At 47.4% G+C, this 16,873-nt stretch overlaps 1 protein-coding gene across 1 annotated transcript in view; it reads right to left on the minus strand.

Annotated features, from left to right (window-relative positions):
• Nucleotides 1-7,061: 7,061 nt before the first annotated feature.
• CTCF (CCCTC-binding factor) overlaps nucleotides 7,062-16,873 on the minus strand; it is a 55,927-nt gene continuing 46,115 nt past the window's right edge. The window contains exons 10-11 of the mRNA XM_039503262.1: nucleotides 14,820-14,984; nucleotides 7,062-8,642 (exon numbers count right to left, since the gene is read on the minus strand). Of these exons, the coding sequence (XP_039359196.1) occupies nucleotides 8,461-8,642; nucleotides 14,820-14,984 (347 nt within the window). The 3' untranslated portion in view covers nucleotides 7,062-8,460. The remainder of the gene's footprint in view (nucleotides 8,643-14,819; nucleotides 14,985-16,873) is intronic.

The following is a 16,873-nucleotide window of genomic DNA, read 5'->3' on the forward strand; positions in this document are numbered from 1 at the left end:
TAGAGGTATTCATACCCCTTTGAGGGGACCATATATTTCCTCTCAACCCCCCTTGCTGTAGGTGGAATCGAGGCCAGGGACTGCCAGATGGTATCTGCATTGGATTGTATGTTGCGGATAAATGGCAGGGCCACTCTAGTGGGTGCATCAGCCGAGAGGATATCCACAACAGGGTCCTCTACTTCAGGGACCTCCTCCACTTGTAGGTTCATATTCAGAGCCACTCGTCTCAGGAGGTCCTGATGGGCTCTGAGATCAATCAGTGGAGGGCCTGAGGATGATGTTCCTGCTACCGCCTCATCAGGCGAGGAGGAAGAGGAGAGGCCCGGGACCAAGGGGTCTTTTGGTGGTTCCTGTATTTGCGGAACGTCCTCTGCGTCAGGTGGAGTCTGGGTGTCCGCAGTTGGGATCGGAACCTCATCCGTATCCGTAGGAGAAGGACAGCTTAGCGTCGCCTCTGGTGCCTGGTGTTCTGACGGGACCAATCGTGGAGCACCTTGGGATTGGTGGTATGCCCACAGTGTCCAGAAGGACCAGTGATGAGGTCCTTGGCTGGGGATGTCAGAGCCACGTTCCTGCTGGTAGGATGCACTACCAGCCTGAGAGGACGCCGATGTGTGTCTGGAAGGCCACGGCGGTGCCAAGAGCTCCTGGGGGGGCGCCACAGATCTGGATGTGCGCTCCTGGGTCGGTAGCGGAGAGCGGTACCATGAGCCATAACGGTACCATGAGCGAGACCGGGACCTTCTACCGTAGCGGTGCCGGGAGGTCGACCGGTACCTCGAGTCCCTTTGTCTAGAGCGACTGCGGGAAACACGGTGCCAAGAGTGGTGCCAAGAGTCAGATCGGTACCGGGAGTACCTGGTCGGTGACCGAGATGTCGACCGGTGCCGCGAGTGCTACCGGTACCGCGATGGAGAGCAGTACTGGGACTGCAAGCAGCGCCAGGAGCGGGAATGGTGAGATCGAAAGCGTCTGCGAGATCGTGATCTTGAACGACGACTCTCTGTTGGGGCAACGGAAGGTGGCCTTATCAGGGCCGGTTTCCCGACAGATTGAATAACCCGCACCGGCGGTGCCGGGGGTTGAGGCCATGCCAACTCCGTCATGGCAATGAGCTCCCGTGCCGTGGAGAAAGTCTCCGGTGTAGAAGGCAGGGCAAGCTCAACCACAGCATGAGCCGGGGAGCTGTCAGGCACCGGACTCAACGGCCCTTGTGGGACCGGAATCGACGGTGCCGAGCTCAGTGGAGTCGCGACTGGCGGTGCCATGGCAGAGGACGGTGCCGGGCGAGCCGTCTTCAAAGAGCGCTCCTTCTGTTGAGCTGCAGCAGTTGGAGTGCTTTGTTGCTTCCTGGGTCTCGGGGACAGGGAGCGGTGCCGAGCAGATGTCAGTGCTGGTAAAGGTCGGTGCCGGGGCTCCTTCTCGGTACCGGAGCGGTCCGGGGCCGAAGGGGCGCTTCTTACCAAAGCAGTCTGTTGGGCTGCAGGAGTGAGTGCCGACTCCATGAGGAGCTGCTTCAATCTAAAGTCCCGTTCCTTCTTCGTCCTTGGTTTAAAGGACTTGCAAATGCGGCACTTATCTGGAAGGTGGGATTCCCCTAGGCACTTGAGGCAGGAGTCATGGGGATCCCCTATTGGCATCGGCTTTTGGCACGCCGAGCATGGTTTGAACCCCGGTGCCTTGGGCATGGGCCCGTACCGGGGCGGGGGAAAGGGGCTAATCCCCTATCTCCCCTTTTAACTATATACACTCACTATCAATACAATAACTAATACTAACTATAACTACTAAACTCGAACTATGACACAATTAGCAGTACAGAACTACGAGTAGCTAGGGATGTGGAGATCAGCAAAGCCGCGCTCCACAGTTCCAACGACCGTCACGGGCGGTAAGAAGGAACTGAGGGGCGGTTGGGTCGGCAGGGGTATATATCCTGCGCCATGGCGGCGCCACTCCAGAGGGCACCCAGCCGACCCACCGAGTGTTGCTAGGGTAAAAATCTTCCGACAAGTGTGCACGCGGCGCGCGCACACCTAATTGGAATCGATCTGAGCAAGCACTCGAAGACCACCTGATATTTCAACTTTTCCTCCTGATTTGGGACAAACAACTGTTGGAAACTATTGGAATTTCCCACAAGACAAAAATTCCAAATTTTGCTCAGCTCCACTTCCAGCCATTGGATCTTGATTTGCCTTGTTCTGCTGGAGTAAAGAGCCCTCTGCTGTCAGAAGCTCTTCCCCATGTAGGTCCTGCTGTGACAATTGGGCTTGTAACTTTTTGCCTGCTTGGGAATTAACCACCAAAGGTAGGTCAAGTTGTTTTTAAATAAAAAATGTTATAACCAGGTGCAAGAAAACCAGACAGAAACACTGATTTAGATTATGCAAAAAGGCTACTAATTAGGGCTGTCAAGTGAATGAAAACATGAATTGAGATTAATTGTGCTGTTAAACATTAATAATAATATATAGAGATATACCTATCTCCTAGAACTGGAAGGGACCCTGAAAGGTCATTGAATTCAGCCCCCTGCCTTCACTAGCAGGACCAAGTACTGATTTTGCCCCAGATCCTCCAGTAGCCGTTGCAAGGATTGAACTCACAACCCTGGGTTGAGCAAGCTGATGCTTAAACCACTAAGCTATCCCTCCCACATTTATTTAAATATTTTTGAATGTTTTCTACATTTTCAAATAGATTGATTTCAATTACAACACAGAACAAAGTGTACAGTGCTCACTTTATATTTATTTTTATTACAAATATTTGCACTGTAAAAAACAAAGAAATAGTATTTTTCAATTCACCTCATACAAGTACTGTGGTGCAATCTCTTTATAATGAAAGTTGAACTTACAAATGTAGAATTATATACAAAAATAACTGCATTCAAAAATAAAACAATGTAAAACTTTAGAATCTACACGGCCACTCAGTCCTACTTCAGCTAATGGCTCAGACAAACAAGTTTGGTTACAATTTGCAGGAGATAATGCTGCCCACGTCTTGTTTACAATGTCACCTGAAAGTGAGAACGGGTGTTCGTTTGGCACTGTTGTAGCCAGCGTCGCAAGATATTTATGTGCCAGATGCGCTAAGGATTCATATGTCCCTTCATGCGTCAACCACCATTCCAGATCACCATGCTGATGATGGGTTCTGTTCGATAACGATCCAAAGTGGTGCAGTCCAACACATGTTCATTTTCATCATCTGAGTCAGATGCCACCAGCAGAAGGTTGATTTTCTTTTTTGGTGGTTCGGGTTCTATAGTTTCGCATCGTAGTGTTGCTCTTCAAGACTTTGGAAAGCATGCTCAACACCTCATCCCTCTCAGATTTTGGAAGGCACTTCAGATTCTTAAACCTTAGGTTGACTGCTGTAGCTATTTTTAGAAATCTCACATTGGTACCTTCTTTGCGTTCTGTCAAATCTGCTGTGAAAGTGTTCTTAAAACGAACATGTGTTGGGTCATCGTCTGAGACTGCTATAACATTAAATATATGGCAGAGTAGGAAACATACAATTCTCCCCCAAGGAGTTCAGTTACAAATTGAATTAACTTTTTTTTTTTTAATGAGCATCATCAGCATGGAAACATGTCCTCTGAAATGGTGGCCGAAGCACGAAGGGGCATATGAATCTTTAGCACACCTGGCACATTAATATCTTGCAATGCCTGTTCTCACTTTCAGGTGACATTGTAAATAAGAAGAGGGCAGTATTATCTCCCATGAATGTAAACAAACTTGTTTGTCTTAGAGATTGGCTGAACAAGAAGTAGGACTGAGTGGACTTGTAGGCTCCAAAGTTTTACATTGTTTTGTTTTTGAGTGCAATATGTAACAAAAAAAACCCCCTACATTTGTAAGTTACGCTGTCACTATAAAGAGATTGCACTGCAGTACTTTTTATGAGGTGAATACAAAGAAGGACCGGGATATCAAACAGGAAGATCTGGATGACTTTGTAAAGTGGAGTAATAGTAATAGGATGAAATTTAATAGTGAAAAGTGCAAGGTCCTGCATTTAGGGATTAACAACAAGAATTTTTGCTATAAACTGGGACTCATCAGTTGGAAGTAACAGAGGAGGAAAAGGACCTCAGAGTATTGGTTGATCACAGGATGACTATGAGCCACCAATGTGATATGGCCGTGAAAAAAGCTAATGCGGTCTTGGGATGCATCAGGCGAGGTATTTCCAGTAGAGAGGAGGAGGTCTTAGTACCGTTATACAAGGCACTGGTGAGACCTCATCTGGAATATTGTGTGCAGTTCTGGTCTCCCATGTATAAGCAGGATGAATTCAAACTGGAACGGGTTCAGAGACGGGCTACTAGGATGATCTGAGGAATAGAAAACCTGTCTTATGAAAGGAGACTCAAAGAGCTTGGCTTGTTTAGCCTAACCAAAAGAAGGTTGAGGGGAGATACAATTACTCTCTATACATATATCAGAGGAATAAATACCAGGGAGGGAGAGGAATTATTTAAGCTCAGTACCAATGTGGACACAAGAACAAATGGATATAAACTGGCCGTCAGGAAGTTTAGACTTGAAATTAGATGAAGGTTTCTAACCATCAGAGGAGTGAAGTTCTGGAACAGCCTTCCAAGGGGAGTAGTGGGGGGGAAAGACATATCTGACTTCAAGACTAAGCTTCATAAGTTTATGGAGGGGATGGTATGATGGGATAGCCTAATTTTGGCAATTAATTTATCAATTGATCTTTGATTATCAGCAGGTAAGTATGCCCAGTGGTCTGTGATGGGATGTTAGATGGGTTGGGATCTGAGTTACTGCAGAGAATTCTTTCCTGGGTGCTGGCTGGTGAGTCTTGCCCACATGCTCAGGGTTTAGCTGATCGCCATATTTGGGGTCGGGAAGGAATTTTCCTCCAGGGCAGATTGGCAGAGGCCCTGGGGGTTTTTCGCCTTCCTCTGCAGCATGGGGCACGGGTCACTGGCTGGAGGATTCTCTGCATCTTGAGGTCTTTAAACAACGATTTGAGGACTTCAATAGCTCAGACATAGGTTAGGAGTTTATTACAGGAGTGGGTGGGTGAGATTCTGTGGCCTGCATTGTGCAGGAGGTCAGACTAGACGATCATAGTGGTCCATTCTGACCTTAAAGTCTACGACTATGAATTGAATGGCTAGGCAGCAGTTCTGCAGCAAAGGACCTAGGGGTTACAGTGGACGAGAAGCTGGATATGAGTCAACAGTGTGTCCTTGTTGCCAAGAAGGCTAACGGCATTTTGGGCTGTATAAGTAGGGGCACTGCCAGCAGATCGAGGGACATAATCATTCCCCTCTATTCGACATTGGTGAGGCCTCATCTGGAGTACTGTGTCCAGTTTCGGGCCCTACACTACAAGAAGGATGTGGAAAAATTGGAAAGAGTCCAGCGGAGGGCAACAAAAATGATCAGGGGGCTGGAGCACATGACTTATGAGGAGAAGCTGAGGGAACTGGGATTATTTAGTCTGCAGAAGAGAAGAATGAGGGGAGATTTGATAGCTGCTTTCAACTACCTGCAAGGGGGTTCCAAAGAGGATGGATCTAGACTGTTGTCAATGGTGGCAGATGACCGAACAAGGTGCAATGGTCTCAAGTTGAAGTGGGGGAGGTTTAGGTTGGATATTAGGAAAAACTTTTTCACTAGGTGGGTGGTAAAGCACTGGAATGGGTTACCTAGGGAGGTAGTGGAATCTCCTTCCTTAGAGGTTTTTAAGGCCAGGCTTGACAAAGCCCTGGCTGGGATGATTTAGTTGGAGTTGGTCCTGCTTTGACACTGCAAACACCTCACGTAAGCAGACCTGCGAGTGCATCCCGCCCTGAACTGTATAGGGACCTCCTGCTATTCCACCCCAGAGCTTCCCACACAGACCAGTGCACCCCCACCCTGAACTGCACCCCCCTGCTATTCCACTACAGAGCTCCCCACACAGACCAGTGCACCCCCCCCGACCTGCACCCCCTATTTCACCTAAGCTCCCCCACACAGACCAGTGCATCCCCGCCCTGACCTGCACCCCCTGCTGTTCCACCCGAGCTCCCCACACAGACCCGTGCACCCCCGCCCTGACCTGCACCCCCTGCTGTTCCACCTGAGCTCCCCACACAGACAGGCCAGTGCACCCTGACCTGCACCCCCTGCTATTTCACTGCAGAGCTCCCCACTCACTCAGACCAGTGCACCCCCGCCCTGACTGGCATCCCCTGGTATTCCTCCCCAGAGCTCCCCAAACAGACCAGTGCATCCCCACCCAGACCCTGCACACCCTGCCATTCCACTACAGAGCTCCCCTCATACAGACCTGTGCACCTCCACCCTAACTACATTTGCAACTCCAGAGTTTTGAGAAGTCAGATCTTATACAACCTTGTTTTATTGTCTAGCCTGCTCTTACCTACCAGACTGCTGCAGGGCACTCAGACCTCTTTAACCCGCTTCTTGCTCAGACTCTCCAGGGTTAACATTTAGAATTAAGCAGATGGGAATATAAGCAATGAGGGGCTTGGCGCATGTGCTATACACAAATGTACTTTCAAATTCATTTTGGGGAATGGACTAGATTTCATATAAACATTGTCTTTAACCACCCACTAACAATCCCTAAATGCAATTCCTGGATGAGCACATGAGCCAAGCCCACCAGAGCTTTGTGCTTGTGTGAACAGATGCAGCCGACTGTCAGCATTCCAAACAGCAGTGCTTTCTAGCACTGGGGTCGCGTTGAACATCCACTCAGACACATTTCATATGATTAGAAAGGTCTTCTTTCTTCTGCATACAGAGACCAGTGCACCCCCATCCTGACCTGCACCCCCTGCTATTCCACCCCACAGCTCCCCACGCAGACTAGTGCACTCCCACCCTGACCTGCACCTCCTGCTATTCCACCCCAGAGCTATTCCACACACAGAACTTCAGGCTGCTCAGTGTCCTTCCAGAGGGAGGAGAAATTTCTCCATAGGTAGTCACAGGACAGCTCAGATACTTGTCTCCAGGTTAAACAGTACAAAGGAAACAGCCAGTGAGCACGCATGTTAATCCATTATTATTTATTAGCTGTACAGCAGTATATTCTTCTTCCCAGCTTTCAAACCCCATTACATATTTTATAACAGTTTTTTTTTTCATGTTGGCTTTCTAAAATAATGAAAAATATCACACAGTACAGCTAAGTACAAAAATGCATCAACCTAGAATCTGATAGCTAAACTGATAGCTCTCTTAAAAGCGATACATAGAAGAAAAATTTGTTTGAAATCAGCAAGACTGAGGCTCTATAAAAAGCTTACATATTTTAACATGTGACAGTTCATATACAGGCATCATTTGTATTTCACATTATTCCTTTGCTGTCTTTTTATTAGAGATCCAAAATTTTATAATTACTGACCTAGTAAAATTTCCTGGCCCAGGTTTCCAGGGCTGCAGTGATCCACTTGCAAATCACCACTTCTGTCTTAACACAGGATTCATAAACACAAAACACAACTACAAAGTAGAGCAAAGAAAATGTAGTTGTGAAGTTATAACTGAAAAGGTTAATTATACAGGTTTTAAATGCCAGTTCCATGTGCTTTGAAACCAAATTTCATGGTTGGGCTTCCGTTGTTTTGTGACAATAGTCTGGGTACCTCTCTCTTCTACGTGATTGGTTATCAACAGCTTTTCCAACATTTACAACTCTACCAATTCTCTTGTTACTTAATTTGCAAGTCATTAAAACACTGGGGTTTTCTTAATCTGCATTTTTTCATACCTCTTAATTAATGGAAAAAGATTAAAATGTAAAAAAAAAAAAAGTTATTTACAAGCTTGACCATTGCAGAAACGCTTTGCCCAGAGCAAAGCAGAATGAGGACAGAAACCAATTGGAGCATGCCAAAACTACCGTGTGCGGCCGACTCGGAGAACCGGAGCTAGTCAGTGGGGCAAAGCAAAACCAAAAGCATTTTAAAAGTTTAGAACGCTCCCCAGTCTGCATTTACAGTTAAAAACACTACTGGGAGAAGAAGGCTGGAGGACTTTGGGAACTCGAAGGGCAAGTCCAGAGTGGTGTACCACATACTCTAGTCAGGGCTTCCATTTTTCCACTTTTGTGTATTAAAACTTGTTACATGTAAACACTGTCCTTGGACCATCATTACAATGCAGTTCAGAGCAAAATGAATCGAGCATCTCACGGGAAACCCTCAAGGACTCCAACATATATTCTAATGCTCCATGATCCTGTAACGCTAACATAAAACAGCAAGTTCTAGTTAAATCACATTCTAACATCATTTTGAAGTTTTATTTCCCAGTATGTTTGGTAAAATGGTCTAAAATGATGCATTTCCCAAAGCCAAGAAAAAAAGGTAAAAGGAAAAATAGATTTGAGCCGTTTAAACACAGCCCAGGCCAGTTCAGTCAGCAAGCTTGGCCTTTTCCTCCATCACCGGTCCATCATGCTCAGAATCATCTCAGGAGTGAGATCTCCATTGGGAGCTTCCACTACAGCAGGCTGAGCCTCCTCTTCTTCCCCTACTGTTTCTGCATCGGGTTCTTTCTTTACTTCAACTATAATGTTTTCAATTGCACCAGTGTTCTGGTCTTCAACCTGAATGATTGCGGCAGCTAGCAAGGAAAAAAGGGAGATATCAGAACACAGATTTCACAGGCCGGGGGTATGTTAAAATAGATACTCTTCAAAAGTGTTTTATATAGTTTCTTTCCATGCCAGACAGTTTATTACTGAAACTGAACATAGAATATTAACCATCTTTTCACAAATTCAATCCTAGTTTACCAATGATAACCAGGGCCCCAGCATTTCAGCAGCATTTATGTGCTGCCAGAATCCACTGCTAAGCACTTCTCATTGTTGCAATATCATCTGAATTAATACCCCAATCTTTGAGTAGAGTCAAGGTCAGCCCTGGGTTCAGCAGTGCTCACTGGGCTGGAGGTTTACTGCTGGGGTGAACTGTAACTGTTTACAGCAGTGGTAAGAGGCTCAATGCCCTGCATGAGAAGGGGCATTCAGCACAAGTTCAGTGATCCATACCCCATAAATGAGAATTTAAGGCAATTTTCCAGGAACACAGGAGCCCAGCCTCTCCCTGCCTGACCTCAAGAAGCACATTCTCCTCAGAATGGCGGCGCCAAAAATATGAGACCTATCTCCCACTCATCCTCAAGTATCACAAGTTCGCTACACAGCTTCCCTGCAGCAGCCTCTGCATGCAGTTGTGTTGCCAACACAAGTATCTGCTGTACCCTGACAATTATGAGGCAACATAAAATACATTGTTTCATAGCAGAGTAACTAACAATACCCTATTGACTATATGGATGCTCGCTGACTAAACATTTCCATTTGCTAACTGGTGTGATGCCGCAGTTGAATTCAAGACCAGAGTGCAGTGTAAATGTTTAGACAGGATTCAGTGCCTTGTAGCACAGCACTTGGGGCCTTGAGTACACAGGAGGACAGTAGGTGGCAGCCATTCCTTGAAGAGGTGAACAGACTCGCCCTTCAAGTGTGATTTATATGAATATTTTTCTTGGATTCTGTACAACCTTCTACTGGGCTTTAGTCTTACAATGTCACCCTTTGGGCAAGGACCATGTCTACCTAGGTTCATCTAGCACCTAGCACTGAGAGAGGCTCATTGTACTACCACAATGAACAATGTACTGAAAGTAAACACTAGCTTTTACGGTATGATCTGAGCTGCTTCATAAACCTGATTATTATTGTTACAAATTTTTAGTGTTTAATTTGCCAGAGCACCTGGAAGTAATTTGCACAGCTAGGAAGCATGTTGTTAACCCGCGAAGAAAAGATAAATCTCCTCCAGAACTGCCTCCGATGGATTAGCTCCATAACTCTGTCACGAAATGCCTACACCAGGAGTCTTGCATTGAGTCCTGCAGCCAGGATCTCAACCACACTAAGGTTCCTCAGTAAAATGATGAGAGTGAGTGAGCATATTTTAAAAAGTACTCAGCTCCATGGTAAGGGCTTTTCCTTCACCCTCCCCTGGTTCTTGTCACACAGACAAAAAGCGGAAGACCAGAAGTCCGAAGTGCAGGCAATGCAATGTTTATTGGGGTTAATCAAGTAAGCATATCCCCAGCTTTGCATGCCACAGAACCTTCCCAGTGTCCCTGTTCCCCCTCCTCTTCCTTAGCAGGCATAATTATACCTGTAGCATATACCCTTGGTCCTACCCCTTACCAATTTATGGTCATGTTCCATTTTGGAGGGTCTTGGGCCAGGGGGCTGCAGTACCACCTCTTTTGTATCCCATGGCTAGGGCCCTACCAAATTCATGGCCAACAAAAAGTGTCATGGACTGTGAAATCTGGACTTTTGTGAGCTTTTACCCTATACGATACAGATTTCTCAAATCATGGGCCGTGATCCCAAAAGGCAGTTGCAGTGGGGTCACTAGGTTATTTTAGGGGGGTTACGGTATTGCCACCCTTACTTCTGCACTGTCTTCAGAACTTGGCAGCTGGAGAACGGCAGTTGTTGGCTGGGCACCCAGCTCTGCAGGGAGTGCCCTGTCAGCAGCAGCGCAGAGGTGAGGGTGGCAGTACCGTACCAGTAAAACCCTTACTTCTGCGCTGCTGCCTTCAGAGCTGGGCGGCCAGAGAGTGGCAGCTGCTGACTGAGGGCCCAGCTCTTCAGGCAGCAGTGCAGAAGTAAGAGTGGCACTATCATATCATGCCATCCTCCTTACTTCTGCACTGCTGCTGGCAGCGGCTGCCTTTGGAGCTGGGCTCCCGGCCAGCAGCCACTGCCCTCCAGCTGCCCAGCTCTGAAGGCAGCACTGTCACCAACAGCAACACAGAAGCAAAGGTAGAAGTACTACAACCACCCCTACAAAAACATTGTTACTCCCACAACTCCTTTTTGGGCCAGGACCCCTACAATTACACCACCAGGAAATTTCAGATTTAAATACAGTAACTCCTCACTTAAAGTCGTCTCGGTTAACGTTATTACGTTGCTGATCAATTAGGGAACATGCTCGTTTAAAGTTGTGCAATGCTCCCTTCTAATGTCGGCCTGCTTTGTCCACTGCTTGCAGGAAGAGCAGCCCGTTGCAGCTAGTCTGTGGGGGCTTGGAACCAGGGTGGACCGGCAGCCCCCTATCATCTCCCCACTCCCCTAAGTTCCCTGTGCTGCAGCCGCCCAGCAGGCTAGCAATTGCAGGCTATCATTTGCTGGCAATTCTGCTGTCCCTACCCCCACTGCCATGTGCTTCTCCTGCCCTCTAGCTGCTCCCCGAGACTCCTACTTGCTGTGCAAGGGGGGGAGGAAAGGGGGGCTAATGTCAGGGTGTCCCTCTCCCCCTGCTCCTGCACCCCGCTTACCCCATCTTCCATAGAGCAGAGGGGACACACGACAGGGCTCAGGATGGAGGGAGCTTGCTGGCAGCAGCTGCGGTCTCAGCAAGCTGATCTACCATATTTTTCTGTGTATAAGACACCCCCATGTATAAGACGCCCCCCACTTTTCTAACCCAAAATTCAGAAATCAATATTTTAAACATAGAACACATTTTTATTTAGTAATTAGGCAACATTTACATACCAGTACTATGATATTATGCATCACACTTAGCTTTGAGCAAATCACTTTATTCAGCCTCTATTGCATCACTGCTTCTTCTTCATCACTATTAGTTTCGAACATATCAGTTTCTTCAACTTCTATTGCATCACTGATGTCTACTGAGTCACTGTCATATATATATTATATATATATATATATATATATAGACGAGATCATCCTCAGTTCCGTCCATGGCATTGCTGATTCCACATTTCTTGAAGGACTTCACAATCACCTTTTGTTTGACGCCACACCATGAGTTTAGAACCCAATTGCTAACCTCAGTAATGGTTGGTTTTTTCACTCTTCCTGTCGGTGTCAAGTTACCACCTGCTTTTTGAATCCATCTACTCCATTCTTCTCTCATCAGGGCTTTAAATGGCTTGTTGATTGAAACATCTAGTGGCTGTAGCTGACCTGTAAATCCACCAGGAATAACTGCTAGCTGTGTTCGCAAATCCGATGCAACCCTTTTTGTCTTTTCTGTTAAATGTGCTCGGAACTGATCAAAGACAAGTAGAGCTGGCTTCTTTAAGAGCCCTCCAGGTCTTCTGGACCAAACCTTTGCAAACCAAATGGCCATAGTGTCTTCATTCATCCATCCCTTCTCCTGAACTTGCACAATAATGCCAGGTGGTATGGTCTCTTTAGGATATGTTTTCCTCTTAAAAATAAGCATAGGAGGCAGTTTAGTACCATCTGCACAGCATGAAAGCAAAGCAGTATAGTATGCCTTTTCATGGCCACTTGTTTTGATTGCCACTGTTTTGATTCCTTTCACATCAACAGTTCTGTTGGAAGGCACATCAAAATTGAGAGGCACCTCATCCATGTTTGCAATCTGACTTGGTTCAAAATCATATTTTTTCCGAAGTTGTATGACATAGGAGTGAAACTGTTGGATTTTATCCTCATAAACTGGTGGCATTTTCTGTGCTAACTTTGTTCGTGCTCTCATGGCCAACCCTTCTCTCCTCATGAAACTGAAGCACCATTTTGCCTTTCCTGTAAAATCAACAATCTTCATTTCGCTTGCAAACATTCTTGCCTAATATTGAATAAGCTTGGTTGACACACATAAGCCACTCTGGCGCTGCTCCATAATCCAAGTCTTAAGCCTCTGCTCCAAGTTTGGCCATTTTGCTGGTTTTCCTCTTAAGGCCTTCTTCTTTTTTGGCATCTTAAGCGGTTGTTCTTCCTGTTTTCTCCACTGTCTGATCATACACTCAGTGGGAGGAGGTCCAAACTGTCTCTCTGCAGCTCTATTTCCATGCTCTTTTGCATAACTGATTACATTCAGTTTGAATTTTGTAGAGTAAGACATTCGCTTATTTATTTTTTTATTTTCCGACATCTTTATGGGCTCAGAACGCTCCGACATTACCGCTCCCTGTCGCATCTGCGCACTGCCTACGCGCGCTCCACCTCCAATGGGATGTGTTCCAATTGGTTTGTTCAGCATCAGCTGACCTCAGTTACATAAGGCTCCTGATTGGAGGAAGCTTGTTTGCAGAGACCAGTTTCCCTCCTGATTGGAGGTTAGTGATTGGCAGGGCCAGCTCCAGGCACCAGCTGAGCAAGCTGGTGCTTGGGGCGGCATATTCTATGGGGTGGCATTCCACCCAATCCTAGAGCAGCACGGCCATTTTTTTGTTTTTGGTTTGCCGCTCGGGCCGTGCTGCAGTGTCCCCCCCCGACTTTGCCGCTCAGGCCCAGGAAGAGGACGCCGAGGTAGGGGTAGAGGGAACGAGGAGGGCCGGGCGCCCGGGCTGGTCTCCGGCCCCGGGCCTGCTCCTGCCGCGTCCCTCCCTGGCCGCCCAGGTCCGGCCCCCCGGCCCCGGACGCCCGATTCCTTCCCCGGATGCCGCCCGCCCCGCGACTCCTGCCCCGCGTCCCGGCTGCTCAGCTCCGGCCCCGTGTCCCCGGCCGCCCGGCTCCAGGTCCCCGGCCCCACTGCCCCGGCTCTGGTAGTGCGGGTCCGGGCACTGCGGCGGCCGCGACCCCACCTACCCAGATGCCCGGCTCCGGACACTGCCTGGCCCCGTGGCTCCAGCCGCCCGGCTCCTGCTCTTTTGCCACGCGGCCGGGCTCCGCAGCGCGGTCCAGGCGCGGCAGCCCCGGCTGCCCGGCCCAGCTCCGGCTGCGTGGCTCTGGCCGCGGCCCTCCCCGGCTCCAGCCGCCGGCTCCCGCCACATCCTCCAGCTCCTGCCGCAGACCCGCGTCCCGGGCTCCCAGCTCCAGCCGCGGCCTGACTGTCGCGCCGCCAGCCACGTCCAGGCAGCGCGGTAAGGGGGCAGGGAGGGGGTGTTGGAGAGAGGGCAGGGGAGTTTGGGGGTGGGTGGATAGGGGTTGGGATTTTGGCAGCTCATCACTGGGTATGGGCAGTTTCGCATCCCCGCGGGTCTCCTCGGCTTACTTCCATGTATAAGACGACCCTCAATTTTTAGTCTAACTATTTTAGGAAAAAGTATAGTCTTATACACGGAAAAATACGGTAATTAACAAGGCAGTGTACTTAAGAGTAGGGTCAGCTTACTCAAAGGGGAAATGCGCATCTCTCTCTCTCTCACACACGGTATGTCTCTGTCTGCGATGCTGTCTCCCCTCCCCCCTGTTCGTGCTGCCTTGTAGAGTGCGAGTTAGCCCTTGAGGGCTCAGCCAATTGCTAGTTCATCATTTAGCAGTAAGGCATTCCCTGGGAAATATCCCACCCTCTGACTCCTCCAACTCAACCAAGTGTCACAATAGTCATCACTGTGTACCAGTATTAAATTGTTTGTTTAAAACTTATACTGTGTGTGTATATACATGTATATATTATATAGTCTTTTGTCTGGTGAAAATTTTTTCCCTGGAACTTAACCCCCTCATTTACATTAATTTTTATGGGGAAATTGGATTCACTTAGCATAGTTTTGCTTAAAGTTGCATTTTTCAGGAACATAACTACAATGTTAAGTGAGGATTTACTGTGTTAGTGAGAATATAAAAATACCAAAAGTCAAATTGGCAAAGACCCCAAATTCTATCTCAGCCAAATATATAGGCCTGAATATTACATTATCTTCACGATCACTTCTAACACCCCATTTGAGTGGATTGAAAAGCCTGAGGTAGGTGCACAGAGACCCACATGAGGAGCTGATCACACTGGATGCTACTCTGAAGGTCAGGCAGTAACTTACGCTGGGGTTGTTTTGGTTGGTTGGCTTTGCCTGGCGGCCTTCCTCTTCGTTTCTTAGCAGGAGGTGGTGCGGGAGCCACTGGCTCCACTTCCGGTTCAGCCTCAATTTCTACTGCTGTCTCCTCCTCATCTTCATTGTCATCCAGATCTGGTTCAGCATTTTCCTCTTTAAAAAACAGAGAGAAAACAGGATAAATCTTTGGTTTATGCCGGGACAAAACATTTAACCCTGGCTTTCTACAAGGAGTAAGAACCAACCCTTCCTCATTCTGAGCTGGAATCAGCTCCCCACCTCTACTCAAATGAAGGCAGCAAAGGCAAGCGAACCTGCTAGCGACAAGGAATTCATTAGAGGGATTTTCAATACTGGGTTATTCATCTTAGAAGGCTGGAAACTGAATCTTCCAGAAGAGGAAAAAGAAAACATGGCCCCATATCCAGTACCAGTGATTACTGGTATCACTGTGAAACATTTTAGAACTCAAGGGGAAGAAAGGAGCAGGACATCTGGGAAGAGATGGCTCCAGAATCCCCACTATTGTTACCCTGCTTCATTAGGACAGAGGGGGCTGAGAGAGACAGGAAGTCTCCCTCGCCATCTCTGGCTGAGGAAGGATTATCCAACACAGTATATTCTCTGACATCAGGAATCATAACACTCAAAAACCAGTAGGAGAACACTTTAACCTGTCTGGTCATTCAATGACAGACCTGCGGGTGGCAATTTTGCAACAGAAAAGCTTCAAAAACAAACAGACTCCAACGAGAAACTGCTGAGCTGTAATTGATATGCAAACTAGATACAATCAACTTAGGTTTGAATAGGGACTGGGAATGGCTGAGCCATTACAAACATTGAATCTATCTCCCCTTGTAAGTATTCTCACACTTATCAAACTGTCTGTACTGGGCTATCTTGATTATCACTTCAAAAAAGTTTTTTTCTTACTTAACTGGCCTCTCAGAGTTGGTAAGACAACTCCCACCTTTTCATGCTCTCTGTATGTGTGTGTATATATATATATATATATATACACATCTCCTCAATATATGTTCCATTCTATGCATCCGAAGAAGTGGGCTGTAGCCCACGAAAGCTTATGCTGAAATAAATGTGTTAGTCTCTAAGGTGCCACAAGTGCTCCTGTTCTTTTTGCGGATACAGACTAACACGGCTGCTACTCTGAAACCAGTATATTCTATGGGGTTTTGTCTGGTTTTAAGTGACTCATGATGGAGCCTCCACCTCTTCTCTTAGGAGACTACTCCAGCCTGACAAAACTCACTACTAGGAAATGATTTTCCACACTTTTCTTGGAATAATTAATCTAATGGCTTTGATTTCTATCCCATTGGAGCATCCTAAGCAACTCTATCTCCTCCTAAAGTTCCTCCCTTCAGATGCTTGCATTAGATAATATGGTCAACACCCTTTTAACCCCTGAAACTCCTATGCTCAGCCCATCCTGCTGTGCAGAGTTGAAGGAAACAATCTTCAGGAAAAGATGTGGTGAGAGTGAGGTTGTGTGGAGGGCAAAATGGCTGCGACCAACCTCTATGTAAGTGCCTCCCCTCTACAGAAGAATATACACAGCCCATTGCATGTGTGGAAAAGGGGATATGGCCAGTGGAGAAGCCACACTAAGCAGCAAGCTTCCATTAAACCAACTGTGGGGAAAATGCAATAAGAGCTGGAGCAAGTTAATGTCTGTAGAAGCACCCCTCCCCCAATCAGAAGAGTCCACAGAACAGCCCCGAACCAGTACAAATACTAGCCTGGCTGTGCTACGATGGCTACTGTTGGGTGAAGAATTCCTCCACAAGGCTGCCCAGAAGTCTTCTGGGCTCCACACTGCCACCGGTTCCACAGAGAGGGGGTGGTGGGGCCACTGCACAGATACCATGATGATTTTGCTCTCTTCTGTGACGTTTTGAATGGGAAGGGAAAATATAAACCTCAATCCATTGTACCTGGCTTTGGCTGTACTTCCTCTGTGTTGGTGTGCTGCTAGTGCTCAAGGCACCCAGTGCCACGTAACACCACAGAGCACACAA

The sequence above is a fragment of the Mauremys reevesii genome, linkage group 16 (genome assembly GCF_016161935.1).
Source record: "Mauremys reevesii isolate NIE-2019 linkage group 16, ASM1616193v1, whole genome shotgun sequence".
In the NCBI taxonomy this organism is placed as follows: domain Eukaryota; kingdom Metazoa; phylum Chordata; order Testudines; family Geoemydidae; genus Mauremys; species Mauremys reevesii.